The 18,499-nt window shown below is 37.2% G+C and overlaps 1 protein-coding gene and 1 long non-coding RNA gene across 2 annotated transcripts; both read left to right on the top strand.

Annotated features, from left to right (window-relative positions):
• Nucleotides 1–917: 917 nt before the first annotated feature.
• Nucleotides 918–14,235, top strand: LOC309699064 (uncharacterized protein; the record flags this gene model as incomplete). Its single annotated transcript, XM_082521919.1, has 16 exons — nt 918–973; nt 1,260–1,366; nt 1,458–1,489; nt 3,790–3,889; nt 3,990–4,024; nt 6,141–6,194; nt 6,379–6,496; nt 6,618–6,758; nt 6,931–6,965; nt 7,418–7,511; nt 9,934–10,074; nt 10,247–10,281; nt 10,734–10,827; nt 13,256–13,396; nt 13,569–13,603; nt 14,056–14,235. Exons 2-16 carry the CDS (start codon nt 1,288–1,290, stop codon nt 14,233–14,235), a joined length of 1,314 nt encoding a protein of 437 aa, XP_082378045.1. The 5' UTR covers nt 918–973; nt 1,260–1,287.
• A 2,359-nt stretch (nt 14,236–16,594) lies between these two features.
• LOC309698568 lies at nt 16,595–17,549 on the top strand. The gene is made up of 3 exons (XR_014274131.1): nt 16,595–16,720; nt 16,893–16,927; nt 17,380–17,549. It is a non-coding gene; the product is annotated as an uncharacterized lncRNA (long non-coding RNA).
• The last annotated feature ends 950 nt before the right edge of the window (nt 17,550–18,499 follow it).

The raw sequence follows: 18,499 nt of genomic DNA on the forward strand, positions 1-18,499 counted from the left end.
CCTGTCACATCAACACCGTGGTGAAAAAGGCCCGACAGCGTCTCTACCACCTCAGACGCTTGAGAGACTTCCAACTGCCCTCCAAGGTGCTCAGGAACTTTTACTCGTGCACCATAGAGAGCATCCTGGCGGGAAACATCTTAACCTGGTTCGGGAACAGCACCATGCAGGACAGACGAGCTCTACAGAGGGTTGTGCGGTCAGCTGAGCGCACCATCCGCTCCGAGCTCCCTGACCTGCACTCAATCTACAGCAGGCGGTGCTGGACCAAGGCCAGGAAGATCGTGAAGGACCTCAGCCATCCCAACAACAGACTGTTCTCTCTGTTGAGGTCAGGAAAGCGATTCCGCTCCCTGAAGACCAACACAGAGAGACTGAGGAGGAGCTTCTTCCCGCAGGCGATACGGTCTCTCAATCACACCACCACACAGTACTGACCCACACATATGGTTCTTACACACACACTGGACTTTCTGGACTTTGGTTTTGCACAACACTGGTCACTATATTCTTCATTTCCAGTTAATACTTGTACAGCTGCTGTTATTGTGTATATATTTATTTATATTTAGATTTCTTCATACATTCTTATATAGTTCTATATTGTGTATTGTGTATTTTGTTGTACAGTTATTTTATTTTCAACTTTAATTTATATATTTTATCTTATTCTTCCCAGTTAAATTTACCCTTCATTCTAATTTGTGTTGTACAGTTATTTCATTTTTAACCTTAATTTATATTTTATTCCTTCCTAGTTAAATTTACCCTTTTTAATTTTTCATATTTATTTCCTATCTTATTCATAGCCTTTCCTTTTTTGTTTTCTTTAGGTCACGAGCAGTTGTCCAAGCATTTCACTACATATCGTACTGTGTATGACTGTACGTGACAAATAAAATTTGAATTTGAATTTGAAGAAGGCAGCAGCATCTACACAAACCAGGCAGCGCTCAGAAAACACTAAGCAAAGGTGAGTTTTGTTGATGGGGAGGGTGTAATGTTACCACTCCCATTACCTTCCACTCTAATTTGGTATTTTTTTGTCTGAAAAATATATATTTATTTAAAAAAATATCATATTGTCTTCTTAAATAGATGTAGTTTAATGCACCTTACAGTATCAGTTATTTTAGACAGGATTTCTTTTAATTCATTAAATAAAAATATATTTAAAAAATATTGTACTTTCTGATGCTCATAAAAATTTGCTCTTATTTCAGTCTTTGATAGACTGAATGCATTTTTTTTTTACACAGACTGCTTATAAAGTGAAAAGCTGATGGTATGGAAGACCATCACAACACAACAGCAGCAGAAGGAGGAGGAGGAGAGCCTAAAATCAAATCATTGAAAGATGACAAAGGTCAGCTGAAGTGACCAACTAAAATGTCCATAATGACTAGTAAATCAAAAGTTGATGCTGTGCAAACAGTTTTTTTTTTTTTTCCCAGTAGATGCGTTGGATGAAAGTCAAACTTCAACTACGGTAAAACTTTCCAATTATAATCAGTCATCATACAACTGTGAAATTTCTCATTTTTACATGCAAAAAACACTTGTTGTTTACAGTGTGCACTGTTTTCTAGGCAGGCTCTCTTCTCTTGCCAGCATGTTTGAAAAATACAACAAATTCAAAATGCCAAAATTATATAGAAAATCTCACAATCCAGCATTGCATGTTGTTGATTTGATTTTATCTCCATTGTGCTTTTGTTTTCTAAAAACAAACAAACAAACAATTTTTTTTAAACATGTGCCATTTGAACTGGTCATAAAATGTAGCTGAGCCTTTGTTTTAAGCCACTGATAAAAGAAATATAAAACATAAAAAGAAAAAAAAAAGAAAAAAAACCCCTCTTTTTTCAGTTAAGTAAGAAAGTAAAAAGTAGTACCTTGAAGGACAATTTTACTAACCATTTTTGTGCAAAGGTAACTGAACTTTGTGCTATATTAATATAATAATGCTAAATATTAATACATCATCTTAAATGTAAATTAGTTTACTACAGTTTATGTAAACCAACACTGGCCATAAGCACCACAGGCACTATGTGCCAGTCTAACGCAGTGCTTTATAATAAATTCACCACAGTACAACAAGCTATCCTCTTTATCCCATACAAATTACTGAGTATTTTTATGCAACATTTGAAAAAGACAGTATAGTTTATTTTGTTTTGCAGGAATCTCCAATACGTGATTAAAATTAAATTATATGCTAAGCTTTAAATTTTCAGTTCATCAAGCTTCACGGAGAGGTCCTTACCTTTAAATCTAACCTCTCTTGTTCCTCTCCTCTCTGTCTTCCTACATCTTTCTCGATTTCTGAGTGAAGTTAGCTCTCTTATTTTCTCTCCTTGTGAAATACAGCAGCTGGACCTTTAGCTAGCAACACTGTGCACAAACTGAAATAAAACAGTTTGTGTATTTGCTTATGTTTGTTGAGCTGACAGAAATGTTTAATTAATTGCCATTGGTTGATTGCCATTTCACATTTGGAGAAGGTTGTCAGGGTTCCTGTGTCTTTGACTTAGCATTTTCAGTTTTGGACTTTGTCACTGTTCAGTTTTCATGTTTCTTGTTTTTCATCTTCAGTCAGTGTATTAGTAGTCCTCAGTTTTCCCCTGTTCACTGGCTTTTCATTGTCTACTCAGCATGTGTGCTTCAGTTCAGTTTGGCCAGCCATTCAGTCAGTCAGCTAATCTGTTTCTGTTCACCCTTTCCTTATAATAAACGTTGTCTCTATTCCCCACTAACCCACGAGTCCTGCATTTGGGTTCTCTTTTCATTCTCTCCACACAGTGTTGCCCGACATTTATATTTCTTTTTATTCAATCATCTTCCGGAAGAGAGAGCCCTGCACAGCCCCAAAAGCCAGTTGCAGAAACTCTAACATTTTTAGCTCAACATGTGTCTTACATAGTGTTATTTCGGTACTTCAGACGTCACACACGTCACACGTGACACACACAGTTTCATTACAAACAAACTCCTTCTACTCAGTTCCTCTTTTCTGTGTCTGATTTATTAATATGCCTGTGCACTAAAACTTCCTGTTCAGCTTGCAATAACTTCCCCTTTCTGAGGTCTGTTGCCAGGGCAACCTGTCTGAACTTAGTTTCACTCTGTCTGTTGCTCATACTCTACAAAAAACATGCAGTTTCCTGTCAGCCTGTGACCTAGTCTCAAAGCTGGCCCTTTTTTATACATAAAACAATATAATCAGCAAATAAGCCTTAAAATATATATTTAAATCTCAACACTGCCTAGCCTGACCTGTCTCCCCAATGTAAGCCTGTATATTGTATGTATTGTCTGTATGGTCAACTGGGTCATATTTTCAGCTGCAGGCAACTGCAACTGACAAATAAAGCTTATCCTTATCCTTATCCTACTCAAAGGTAGAGACAACTGAAACTCAGACACTGAGATTAAAAAGGGAAAAAAGGCAAAAAATAACTAACCCTGCCCTGGCCATGTCACTTAGGGATGTTAACTGTTTAACTATATTAATATTTTTTTTAAGATATATTTTTTTAAAAATTGAATAATACAAAATGTAATTATTGCAGTGGATTAATCCGTTAGAGTTAATTAGAGAAACTAACTAAAAAGAGTTAGTTTCTCTTAATTTTGTTGCATAATAAAGTATGATTTGTAGGGAAATGAAATGGGAAATTTTCTGAGGTGATGACGTTATGTATTTTTACTTGAATACAAATATAACTTTATTGCAGCTATAGACTTCAACAGGTTAAAGAGGTCATATAAATACTTTTTTTTCAGAGTGAACTAAGACATGAACAAGCTGACCAACCAGTGAAAAGTGAACCAAGCACATCAGGGGGAGGAGAATCTGAAATTGAGCCAGTGACCAGTAAGAGGGGTAACATTTTTACACCTACAAGCGATTTCAGTTTTAATTCATCTTTAATTTTAGCAAACTGTGATAAAACACTGTTACTGACTTTAATTTTACCCTACAGGACGTGACTTGAAGAGGATTGTAGCTAAAACAGTGGTAAAGATTAAATCTTCACATCCTTATTAGTTGTTGTCATAAATTTATTCAGTGTGTGAATAAAAAAAGCAAACACGCAGCAAAACTTAACAAATGAAAGCATGTGAAAAACAAACCACTACTACAATTCTAGCTTAGGTTATAAAGTGGGATAATATAAAGTATACGAGAATAAAGCACTTGGTGGCTTAAATTCATATAGCATGTTTTTTCTTCTAATGAATACAAATGCACTGGACAAACATTTCTGTTCTTTCTGCTGAAATAAGTTCCTTACTTGCTCAGCATCACAACCTAGTGGCAGACGTTTTGTAGAACAAATGATTCCACATAAAAATTGCTGTATTCTTACGTTTTGGTTATTGGGGAAATAACAAACCAAATCCTTATTTTACAAATATATCCTTCATGCATAATGAACACGTATGAAGCTATCAGTTTTAGGGTCTTATAAAATAACCCTAAAATTGTCAATAGTATAAAATACTTTGTGTTTAATATAAATACTCATATAATTTAATTTCAGCCCTTATACTAACACAATGCTAGGTATTCCATACTATCACCACAGTCTACACTTAAAGCTGCATCCACACAGGAAACAATTTGCAGCAATGTGGGACCATAGAAAGTCAATGACAGTCAGCAACTACAAGCATCAATGGGCAAAATAATCGCTGCTGATGCAAAGTGGGTGTGTCCTGAGTTAAATTTTTCTTAACCTAATGTACAAGGCAAGACTACCAGTAAGAGCAAGTATAATGCTGATATATGACAGGCTTTTATATACACATTAAAGCATTATAAGTAGTGATGTGTCGGTCGCGAACGAAATGGCTCTTAGAGCCGGATCTTTGACGTGAACGACGCGAGCCGGCTCCTTATCGCGAGCCGTGGGTTTTTTTTCTTTCTCTCTCTCACCCTCTCTCTCGCACATTTTTTTCCCCCGCTTCACTCCGCATGCGAGCCTTGTGCTTTAAGCTGGGATGAGGGGGGAGGGGCGGAAGTTACACTCAGTAGCACAGGAACAGAGCGGGAGGGAGAGACAGAGAAAGAGAGCCAGGGACAACAACGTCACATTAGAAAGGTGTAGTAATCATCCACAACTATTTTCAGTTGCAGATGATAAAGGATTCAGAAAGTTTATTCATGCAGGCCCATATGACAGAGAATATGCATGTTCTTTTTGTTTTCATATTATAATTTATATTTAATTGTGTTGTGGTTTGCAGTGTTTTGTGTTGTTTCACATTAAATTTGTAAAAGGAAAAAGCTGAAAATTTAAATAGTTAAAAGTTGAAATGTGAATAGTTGGCTTTTGAATTATAGGATTTATTTATTACATTTTATGTGGAGTGCATAAATAAAAGTATATTTACGGTGGCCCCTACAGACAAAGCACATTCAAACTTCAAAACACGTACGAACCCTGAAGCACATACAAACTCCGAAGCTCGTACAAACTCCAAAACACGTAAAAACTCTGAAGCACATAAAAACTCCAGAAGTGCTCCAGGATGCTAGGTGCAGTGTTGAGCTTTTGTTACCTAGTGGCTATCACAAGCCAGCAAGTACCAACGACCGGATTTAGTGTGTGATAATAACATGTAAATAAACTTTTTTTTTAAATTATTTGAATATATATGAGTACTTGTGTATAAATACACAAACAATACACATATGCTTGTGTAATTGTGTAACACTTAATTTGTGTAATTTAAGTGATCTAGGTAGCTCTGTTTTGGAAATTCAGTTCATGCTAGAAATGTGTTTTGGAGTTTTTGCGTGTTTTGTCTCTAGGGGCCACAGCATATATTTATATATAAAAATATATAAATAAAACCACTTTTTTTTACATTAATAATTCCTTTTGTGCATAATTTTATATTATTGTTAATAATAAATTAATTAAAGCAACAAAACAACCTAAAGAGCCGGTTCGGAGCCGAAAAAGCCGGAAATCCCATAACTAATTATAAGATGGTACAATTTTGACTAGTGACCAGCCCTGTGCGGTGTACACCCCTTTATTTTCTGCTGATCATTCATACTACCTTTAGTAATCACGACAACAAATATGTTATGAATAATCAAAGTTTTCTTTTATTTGTCCAAGGGAATTTTTCTTCTGTACTTCTGGAATCTGTTGTACGCTGCTTGGATGAAAATGGTGGGCATCATCATGATTGTCATGCTCAGTTCAACTGTATAGAATATTGTGGATAGCCTGGTGGATAAAACAAGACAATTACCAGTATAAACATCCTCTAATCTTTAACATGAACATTTAAGTATTAATATTTATAATTTGACATGCCAAATGCTATATACAGTAAAGTTATGTACTTTGTCAGATTTCTCCAGTGAAGAAACCTGTTGATGCTGAAGCATCAAAAGAGCATCATGACATCACAACAGCAGAAGGACAGCCTGGAGTCACTTTTTTAGAACCATCACCAAACAGTGAGAAAGGTACATTTTTAATGAAAAGTTTCACAGAAACAAATTTTTACTGTACAATGTTTTCAGTCATAATTTAACCTTTTATGAAACATTTTGAACAGCTATTCAATGTAATGTGTGATAAACGTAGGCTCCGACTCATCAACTGGACAGACTGTTGAAAGCAAAGATGTCACCAGTGACAGCAGCAGGAACATGGTCAAAGATCAAGCTGATACTGAAACTAACACAAGTCTAACAACTCAGACTATTCCAACAGAAACCAAAGAAGGTGAGATGTCTTTGTGAATACAAACATAATTCTCATTCTTTTTTACTTTTAATGGATAGGATAAATATCTGTGAAGACTAGACTTTTTTAAATAAAACAAGAAACTGAAGAACTTGAACATTTCTTTTCTGTCTGATCCTGATAATCTGCTTTTAATTACATTTCCCTGCAGGACATAAGCCACAGGAGAGTACAGCTAAAAGAGAGGTAAAGATGAAATCTTTGCAATTTCACTTTTGTCATACAGCACTTTTGGTCATCATTATGGACAACAACAGTCAAAGGTCTGGGGAACAGATACATTTAAGTTGAACCTATAACGCCACATCATTTTCTTCACGGTGACCACCACAATGCCAAAACAGACTTAGCCTTTTTAATGTAGCATGTAAGACGGTTCCTAATGAACACAGTTTATTGGGAACCATTTGAAGTTCTAAGGTAATGCATCTATGCTTGAAAACAGGTTTAACATTGTTGCAGTTGAAGAACAGCACATATTGTTTTCCCTCATTCTTTTTTATGCATTTCTTTACTGAATTATTGTACCACTGTTGGTTGCTGATCTTGAGTGTTTAAGATTTATCTTATATTTTATTATTTGAAACCTTAATCACAAATGAAATAATAAGGTCAGATAAATCACTTGTTCTTTCTAGAGTGGCTCAAGGAATAAAGATCCTGATCATTCAGAGAAAAGTGATGGAGAACCTGACATCAAGCCTCTACCAGCAACTGGAACCAGTGAGAAAGGTCATTTTTTTAATGAAAATTGTTGTTGTAGAGTATCAGGTTTTAAAATTAAACTCTTCTCTAAAATCTCAATACTAAAATACTAACTATTCAATCTAATATGTGATGAAGGTAGGCTCCCTAAACTAGACAGACTGGAAAGTAAAGCGCTCACCAGGTACAGCAGCAGTTGCATGACAATTATGGTCTGAAGTCTAACTTGTGGTGGTAGTGATGCTATGTCAAACACTGAAGCCCAGAGGCCTTTGTTGAGCAAAGGGGCATATCCAAATGCAGCCTGTGTTGAGGCCAGTATGGTTCTTCAGAATATCACGTGACCAAAGAAAAGCAGATGACCAGAAGATGTCAGGATGTCAGTGTTGGGTCTAAACATGTGACCCTGCTGGAATCAGACCACAAGAGACTACAAACAGAATACAAGAGCCACTTTTACATTTTACTTGCAAGGGGAGGTTGCGCTCACAGAACTGACACAAGCAAGCCTGCAGCCAACTTCAAACTCCAGCCTCCCCTCACAGCCTTTAATTCAGTGAAAACACAACACCCCATTGTAAAACCTGAATGGTGTGTCATAAAAGCTAAGGCACTGTGTCTGTGTGCATGCATGTGCAAGCATGTGTGTGTGTGTGTAAGTGCGTGTGCATGTGTGTGTGTGTATGTGTGTTTGTATACGTGACTTCCTTGGTACAACCGTTTACCAACATCTCTAGTCATAAAAAGGGGTAATCTCCCCTCACCCCATATATGGCTTAACCCCTTTAAAGGTCCACCATGTACAAAGCACAGGTGAGGTCACAAAGGGCAGGAAGTGAACATTCCTTAGCAGAGAAGGAAACCAGAAGCTTTACGTGGAATGTGCCTGGAGTTGAAGACAAGGTTTACAATTTTAAGCACAACAATGACAACTTTTACCAAAATCCCTCCAACAGTCAGTACTTCCAAATGAGCTGTTGAACAGTGTTTTGGGTGATTTACGTTTTGGCGACGCAATTGGTGGGAAAGACTCAACACCTTCACAAAACTTTATCAAACCCTCACTTGTGATAATATTGCAACAAAAAAGAACAACAATTGTGATGATCCCAGTCTCCTCAAATCAGGGTTTTCTAGAGAACCAAACAATTCCACAGGATCTCACTCCAGACACAAACAGCTCACTGCCAGTGTTGGTCAAGTTACTTGAAAAAAGTAATAAGTCACCAATTACTGATTACTTCTGTAAGAAAGTAATCCTATTACTATGACTTATTTTCAAAAGTAATTGGTTACTTTATTTCTTAGTTACTTTTTAAAAACATGATACACAATCAGCAACGTAATAAATAGACCTTTCAGCCCAATTCTATTTTTTCTGCATAATCCATCATATACAATTAAATCAAATGGAAAAGTCTCTTTTTAAAAATTGTTTTGTTTTATGCACATTTCATTGAGAAAAAATTACATTATATGCAACTGTCTTTGACTTGAAAAAATGTGTTTAACATTTAAACTTATTTTCTGCATATTCCAGCATATAAAACAAAATATGTTTTTGTGGTTACATTCATTATTTCAAACAGATGCAAGTAAAATACAGCAAAAAATATATATATATAATCAACGATTCAGCAGCTCTAAGTCCTGTCGCTCTTAAATCTATTGTCACCTGTTTAGCAGGAGTGGGGCCGGTGGAGGTTTGCCCGTTGCCGCAGCAGTCATGTCAGTGGGGGCATCCGGGGGTTTCTCTGTGAATTTCCCATCCCTGTGGCAGCGCGATGGGCAGTGTTGGGAAGGTTACCTTTAAAATGTATTCCACTACAGACTACAGAATACATGCCCCAAAACGTATTTTGTAACGTATTCCGTTACAGTACTCAATGAGAGCAACATATTCTGAACACTTTGGATAACTTAATATATTATCATGCTTTTTACAACTACTTAAATGTACTATTGCTGTGTGATTTATTACTATTACTGAAGGTTACTCGCCATAGCAATACCAACTAGATTTTTAAAACTTCATATAAAATGAGTAACAGTAGGGTGATAGGGTTGTAAGGCTGCACTTTTTGCAGCAATCTCGTATAGAAAACTATTCTGCGTGTGTATAAAACAGGTCCACGGCTTCAAACGGTAGTAAAGGGACCTCTGGGAAAAACCTTGGGACCCGTGTCGGGCCGAAAACCAGCTTTACTTTTTTGTCTGGGTCAACGTTGCTAGCGAGAGACAGAGAAAGGCATTGAAAGGCTGCTCCAACTGAACTTATATATATATACACACACACACTACCAGTGAAAAGTTTTAGAACACCACAATTCTTCCAGTTTCTTCAAAGTTTCACAGAAACTAGTTTTTACTGTACAATGTTTTCAGTCATAATTTAACCTTTTATGAAACATTTTGAACAGCTATTCAATGTAATGTGTGATAAACGTAGGCTCCGACTCATCAACTGGACAGACTGTTGAAAGCAAAGATGTCACCAGTGACAGCAGCAGGAACATGGTCAAAGATCAAGCTGATACTGAAACTAACACAAGTCTAACAACTCAGACTATTCCAACAGAAACCAAAGAAGGTGAGATGTCTTTGTGAATACAAACATAATTCTCATTCTTTTTTACTTTTAATGGATAGGATAAATATCTGTGAAGACTAGACTTTTTTAAATAAAACAAGAAACTGAAGAACTTGAACATTTCTTTTCTGTCTGATCCTGATAATCTGCTTTTAATTACATTTCCCTGCAGGACATAAGCCACAGGAGAGTACAGCTAAAAGAGAGGTAAAGATGAAATCTTTGCAATTTCACTTTTGTCATACAGCACTTTTGGTCATCATTATGGACAACAACAGTCAAAGGTCTGGGGAACAGATACATTTAAGTTGAACCTATAACGCCACATCATTTTCTTCACGGTGACCACCACAATGCCAAAACAGACTTAGCCTTTTTAATGTAGCATGTAAGACGGTTCCTAATGAACACAGTTTATTGGGAACCATTTGAAGTTCTAAGGTAATGCATCTATGCTTGAAAACAGGTTTAACATTGTTGCAGTTGAAGAACAGCACATATTGTTTTCCCTCATTCTTTTTTATGCATTTCTTTACTGAATTATTGTACCACTGTTGGTTGCTGATCTTGAGTGTTTAAGATTTATCTTATATTTTATTATTTGAAACCTTAATCACAAATGAAATAATAAGGTCAGATAAATCACTTGTTCTTTCTAGAGTGGCTCAAGGAATAAAGATCCTGATCATTCAGAGAAAAGTGATGGAGAACCTGACATCAAGCCTCTACCAGCAACTGGAACCAGTGAGAAAGGTCATTTTTTTAATGAAAATTGTTGTTGTAGAGTATCAGGTTTTAAAATTAAACTCTTCTCTAAAATCTCAATACTAAAATACTAACTGTTCAATCTAATATGTGATGAAGGTAGGCTCCCTAAACTAGACAGACTGGAAAGTAAAGCGCTCACCAGGTACAGCAGCAGTTGCATGACAATTATGGTCTGAAGTCTAACTTGTGGTGGTAGTGATGCTATGTCAAACACTGAAGCCCAGAGGCCTTTGTTGAGCAAAGGGGCATATCCAAATGCAGCCTGTGTTGAGGCCAGTATGGTTCTTCAGAATATCACGTGACCAAAGAAAAGCAGATGACCAGCAGATGTCAGGATGTCAGTGTTGGGTCTAAACATGTGACCCTGCTGGAATCAGACCACAAGAGACTACAAACAGAATACAAGAGCCACTTTTACATTTTACTTGCAAGGGGAGGTTGCGCTCACAGAACTGACACAAGCAAGCCTGCAGCCAACTTCAAACTCCAGCCTCCCCTCACAGCCTTTAATTCAGTGAAAACACAACACCCCATTGTAAAACCTGAATGGTGTGTCATAAAAGCTAAGGCACTGTGTCTGTGTGCATGCATGTGCAAGCATGTGTGTGTGTGTGTGTGTAAGTGCGTGTGCATGTGTGTGTGTGTATGTGTGTTTGTATACGTGACTTCCTTGGTACAACCGTTTACCAACATCTCTAGTCATAAAAAGGGGTAATCTCCCCTCACCCCATATATGGCTTAACCCCTTTAAAGGTCCACCATGTACAAAGCACAGGTGAGGTCACAAAGGGCAGGAAGTGAACATTCCTTAGCAGAGAAGGAAACCAGAAGCTTTACGTGGAATGTGCCTGGAGTTGAAGACAAGGTTTACAATTTTAAGCACAACAATGACAACTTTTACCAAAATCCCTCCAACAGTCAGTACTTCCAAATGAGCTGTTGAACAGTGTTTTGGGTGATTTACGTTTTGGCGACGCAATTGGTGGGAAAGACTCAACACCTTCACAAAACTTTATCAAACCCTCACTTGTGATAATATTGCAACAAAAAAGAACAACAATTGTGATGATCCCAGTCTCCTCAAATCAGGGTTTTCTAGAGAACCAAACAATTCCACAGGATCTCACTCCAGACACAAACAGCTCACTGCCAGTGTTGGTCAAGTTACTTGAAAAAAGTAATAAGTCACCAATTACTGATTACTTCTGTAAGAAAGTAATCCTATTACTATGACTTATTTTCAAAAGTAATTGGTTACTTTATTTCTTAGTTACTTTTTAAAAACATGATACACAATCAGCAACGTAATAAATAGACCTTTCAGCCCAATTCTATTTTTTCTGCATAATCCATCATATACAATTAAATCAAATGGAAAAGTCTCTTTTTAAAAATTGTTTTGTTTTATGCACATTTCATTGAGAAAAAATTACATTATATGCAACTGTCTTTGACTTGAAAAAATGTGTTTAACATTTAAACTTATTTTCTGCATATTCCAGCATATAAAACAAAATATGTTTTTGTGGTTACATTCATTATTTCAAACAGATGCAAGTAAAATACAGCAAAAAATATATATATATAATCAACGATTCAGCAGCTCTAAGTCCTGTCGCTCTTAAATCTATTGTCACCTGTTTAGCAGGAGTGGGGCCGGTGGAGGTTTGCCCGTTGCCGCAGCAGTCATGTCAGTGGGGGCATCCGGGGGTTTCTCTGTGAATTTCCCATCCCTGTGGCAGCGCGATGGGCAGTGTTGGGAAGGTTACCTTTAAAATGTATTCCACTACAGACTACAGAATACATGCCCCAAAACGTATTTTGTAACGTATTCCGTTACAGTACTCAATGAGAGCAACATATTCTGAACACTTTGGATAACTTAATATATTATCATGCTTTTTACAACTACTTAAATGTACTATTGCTGTGTGATTTATTACTATTACTGAAGGTTACTCGCCATAGCAATACCAACTAGATTTTTAAAACTTCATATAAAATGAGTAACAGTAGGGTGATAGGGTTGTAAGGCTGCACTTTTTGCAGCAATCTCGTATAGAAAACTATTCTGCGTGTGTATAAAACAGGTCCACGGCTTCAAACGGTAGTAAAGGGACCTCTGGGAAAAACCTTGGGACCCGTGTCGGGCCGAAAACCAGCTTTACTTTTTTGTCTGGGTCAACGTTGCTAGCGAGAGACAGAGAAAGGCATTGAAAGGCTGCTCCAACTGAACTTATATATATATATACACACACACACTACCAGTGAAAAGTTTTAGAACACCACAATTCTTCCAGTTTCTTCAAAGTTTCACAGAAACTAGTTTTTACTGTACAATGTTTTCAGTCATAATTTAACCTTTTATGAAACATTTTGAACAGCTATTCAATGTAATGTGTGATAAACGTAGGCTCCGACTCATCAACTGGACAGACTGTTGAAAGCAAAGATGTCACCAGTGACAGCAGCAGGAACATGGTCAAAGATCAAGCTGATACTGAAACTAACACAAGTCTAACAACTCAGACTATTCCAACAGAAACCAAAGAAGGTGAGATGTCTTTGTGAATACAAACATAATTCTCATTCTTTTTTACTTTTAATGGATAGGATAAATATCTGTGAAGACTAGACTTTTTTAAATAAAACAAGAAACTGAAGAACTTGAACATTTCTTTTCTGTCTGATCCTGATAATCTGCTTTTAATTACATTTCCCTGCAGGACATAAGCCACAGGAGAGTACAGCTAAAAGAGAGGTAAAGATGAAATCTTTGCAATTTCACTTTTGTCATACAGCACTTTTGGTCATCATTATGGACAACAACAGTCAAAGGTCTGGGGAACAGATACATTTAAGTTGAACCTATAACGTCACATCATTTTCTTCACGGTGACCACCACAATGCCAAAACAGACTTAGCCTTTTTAATGTAGCATGTAAGACGGTTCCTAATGAACACAGTTTATTGGGAACCATTTGAAGTTCTAAGGTAATGCATCTATGCTTGAAAACAGGTTTAACATTGTTGCAGTTGAAGAACAGCACATATTGTTTTCCCTCATTCTTTTTTATGCATTTCTTTACTGAATTATTGTACCACTGTTGGTTGCTGATCTTGAGTGTTTAAGATTTATCTTATATTTTATTATTTGAAACCTTAATCACAAATGAAATAATAAGGTCAGATAAATCACTTGTTCTTTCTAGAGTGGCTCAAGGAATAAAGATCCTGATCATTCAGAGAAAAGTGATGGAGAACCTGACATCAAGCCTCTACCAGCAACTGGAACCAGTGAGAAAGGTCATTTTTTTAATGAAAATTGTTGTTGTAGAGTATCAGGTTTTAAAATTAAACTCTTCTCTAAAATCTCAATACTAAAATACTAACTATTCAATCTAATATGTGATGAAGGTAGGCTCCCTAAACTAGACAGACTGGAAAGTAAAGCGCTCACCAGGTACAGCAGCAGTTGCATGACAATTATGGTCTGAAGTCTAACTTGTGGTGGTAGTGATGCTATGTCAAACACTGAAGCCCAGAGGCCTTTGTTGAGCAAAGGGGCATATCCAAATGCAGCCTGTGTTGAGGCCAGTATGGTTCTTCAGAATATCACGTGACCAAAGAAAAGCAGATGACCAGCAGATGTCAGGATGTCAGTGTTGGGTCTAAACATGTGACCCTGCTGGAATCAGACCACAAGAGACTACAAACAGAATACAAGAGCCACTTTTACATTTTACTTGCAAGGGGAGGTTGCGCTCACAGAACTGACACAAGCAAGCCTGCAGCCAACTTCAAACTCCAGCCTCCCCTCACAGCCTTTAATTCAGTGAAAACACAACACCCCATTGTAAAACCTGAATGGTGTGTCATAAAAGCTAAGGCACTGTGTCTGTGTGCATGCATGTGCAAGCATGTGTGTGTGTGTGTGTGTGTGTAAGTGCGTGTGCATGTGTGTGTGTGTATGTGTGTTTGTATACGTGACTTCCTTGGTACAACCGTTTACCAACATCTCTAGTCATAAAAAGGGGTAATCTCCCCTCACCCCATATATGGCTTAACCCCTTTAAAGGTCCACCATGTACAAAGCACAGGTGAGGTCACAAAGGGCAGGAAGTGAACATTCCTTAGCAGAGAAGGAAACCAGAAGCTTTACGTGGAATGTGCCTGGAGTTGAAGACAAGGTTTACAATTTTAAGCACAACAATGACAACTTTTACCAAAATCCCTCCAACAGTCAGTACTTCCAAATGAGCTGTTGAACAGTGTTTTGGGTGATTTACGTTTTGGCGACGCAATTGGTGGGAAAGACTCAACACCTTCACAAAACTTTATCAAACCCTCACTTGTGATAATATTGCAACAAAAAAGAACAACAATTGTGATGATCCCAGTCTCCTCAAATCAGGGTTTTCTAGAGAACCAAACAATTCCACAGGATCTCACTCCAGACACAAACAGCTCACTGCCAGTGTTGGTCAAGTTACTTGAAAAAAGTAATAAGTCACCAATTACTGATTACTTCTGTAAGAAAGTAATCCTATTACTATGACTTATTTTCAAAAGTAATTGGTTACTTTATTTCTTAGTTACTTTTTAAAAACATGATACACAATCAGCAACGTAATAAATAGACCTTTCAGCCCAATTCTATTTTTTCTGCATAATCCATCATATACAATTAAATCAAATGGAAAAGTCTCTTTTTAAAAATTGTTTTGTTTTATGCACATTTCATTGAGAAAAAATTACATTATATGCAACTGTCTTTGACTTGAAAAAATGTGTTTAACATTTAAACTTATTTTCTGCATATTCCAGCATATAAAACAAAATATGTTTTTGTGGTTACATTCATTATTTCAAACAGATGCAAGTAAAATACAGCAAAAAATATATATATATAATCAACGATTCAGCAGCTCTAAGTCCTGTCGCTCTTAAATCTATTGTCACCTGTTTAGCAGGAGTGGGGCCGGTGGAGGTTTGCCCGTTGCCGCAGCAGTCATGTCAGTGGGGGCATCCGGGGGTTTCTCTGTGAATTTCCCATCCCTGTGGCAGCGCGATGGGCAGTGTTGGGAAGGTTACCTTTAAAATGTATTCCACTACAGACTACAGAATACATGCCCCAAAACGTATTTTGTAACGTATTCCGTTACAGTACTCAATGAGAGCAACATATTCTGAACACTTTGGATAACTTAATATATTATCATGCTTTTTACAACTACTTAAATGTACTATTGCTGTGTGATTTATTACTATTACTGAAGGTTACTCGCCATAGCAATACCAACTAGATTTTTAAAACTTCATATAAAATGAGTAACAGTAGGGTGATAGGGTTGTAAGGCTGCACTTTTTGCAGCAATCTCGTATAGAAAACTATTCTGCGTGTGTATAAAACAGGTCCACGGCTTCAAACGGTAGTAAAGGGACCTCTGGGAAAAACCTTGGGACCCGTGTCGGGCCGAAAACCAGCTTTACTTTTTTGTCTGGGTCAACGTTGCTAGCGAGAGACAGAGAAAGGCATTGAAAGGCTGCTCCAACTGAACTTATATATATATACACACACACACTACCAGTGAAAAGTTTTAGAACACCACAATTCTTCCAGTTTCTTCAAAGTTTCACAGAAACTAGTTTTTACTGTACAATGTTTTCAGTCATAATTTAACCTTTTATGAAACATTTTGAACAGCTATTCAATGTAATGTGTGATAAACGTAGGCTCTGACTCATCAACTGGACAGACTGTTGAAAGCAAAGATGTCACCAGTGACAGCAGCAGGAACATGGTCAAAGATCAAGCTGATACTGAAACTAACACAAGTCTAACAACTCAGACTATTCCAACAGAAACCAAAGAAGGTGAGATGTCTTTGTGAATACAAACATAATTCTCATTCTTTTTTACTTTTAATGGATAGGATAAATATCTGTGAAGACTAGACTTTTTTAAATAAAACAAGAAACTGAAGAACTTGAACATTTCTTTTCTGTCTGATCCTGATAATCTGCTTTTAATTACATTTCCCTGCAGGACATAAGCCACAGGAGAGTACAGCTAAAAGAGAGGTAAAGATGAAATCTTTGCAATTTCACTTTTGTCATACAGCACTTTTGGTCATCATTATGGACAACAACAGTCAAAGGTCTGGGGAACAGATACATTTAAGTTGAACCTATAACGCCACATCATTTTCTTCACGGTGACCACCACAATGCCAAAACAGACTTAGCCTTTTTAATGTAGCATGTAAGACGGTTCCTAATGAACACAGTTTATTGGGAACCATTTGAAGTTCTAAGGTAATGCATCTATGCTTGAAAACAGGTTTAACATTGTTGCAGTTGAAGAACAGCACATATTGTTTTCCCTCATTCTTTTTTATGCATTTCTTTACTGAATTATTGTACCACTGTTGGTTGCTGATCTTGAGTGTTTAAGATTTATCTTATATTTTATTATTTGAAACCTTAATCACAAATGAAATAATAAGGTCAGATAAATCACTTGTTCTTTCTAGAGTGGCTCAAGGAATAAAGATCCTGATCATTCAGAGAAAAGTGATGGAGAACCTGACATCAAGCCTCTACCAGCAACTGGAACCAGTGAGAAAGGTCATTTTTTTAATGAAAATTGTTGTTGTAGAGTATCAGGTTTTAAAATTAAACTCTTCTCTAAAATCTCAATACTAAAATACTAACTATTCAATCTAATATGTGATGAAGGTAGGCTCCCTAAACTAGACAGACTGGAAAGTAAAGCGCTCACCAGGTACAGCAGCAGTTGCATGACAATTATGGTCTGAAGTCTAACTTGTGGTGGTAGTGATGCTATGTCAAACACTGAAGCCCAGAGGCCTTTGTTGAGCAAAGGGGCATATCCAAATGCAGCCTGTGTTGAGGCCAGTATGGTTCTTCAGAATATCACGTGACCAAAGAAAAGCAGATGACCAGCAGATGTCAGGATGTCAGTGTTGGGTCTAAACATGTGACCCTGCTGGAATCAGACCACAAGAGACTACAAACAGAATACAAGAGCCACTTTTACATTTTACTTGCAAGGGGAGGTTGCGCTCACAGAACTGACACAAGCAAGCCTGCAGCCAACTTCAAACTCCAGCCTCCCCTCACAGCCTTTAATTCAGTGAAAACACAACACCCCATTGTAAAACCTGAATGGTGTGTCATAAAAGCTAAGGCACTGTGTCTGTGTGCATGCATGTGCAAGCATGTGTGTGTGTGTGTGTGTGCGTGTGCATGTGTGTGTGTGTATGTGTGTTTGTATACGTGACTTCCTTGGTACAACCGTTTACCAACATCTCTAGTCATAAAAAGGGGTAATCTCCCCTCACCCCATATATGGCTTAACCCCTTTAAAGGTCCACCATGTACAAAGCACAGGTGAGGTCACAAAGGGCAGGAAGTGAACATTCCTTAGCAGAGAAGGAAACCAGAAGCTTTACGTGGAATGTGCCTGGAGTTGAAGACAAGGTTTACAATTTTAAGCACAACAATGACAACTTTTACCAAAATCCCTCCAACAGTCAGTACTTCCAAATGAGCTGTTGAACAGTGTTTTGGGTGATTTACGTTTTGGCGACGCAATTGGTGGGAAAGACTCAACACCTTCACAAAACTTTA

Source organism: Aulonocara stuartgranti (assembly GCF_965226115.1).
Source record: "Aulonocara stuartgranti genome assembly, chromosome: 22".
Classification (NCBI taxonomy): domain Eukaryota; kingdom Metazoa; phylum Chordata; class Actinopteri; order Cichliformes; family Cichlidae; genus Aulonocara; species Aulonocara stuartgranti.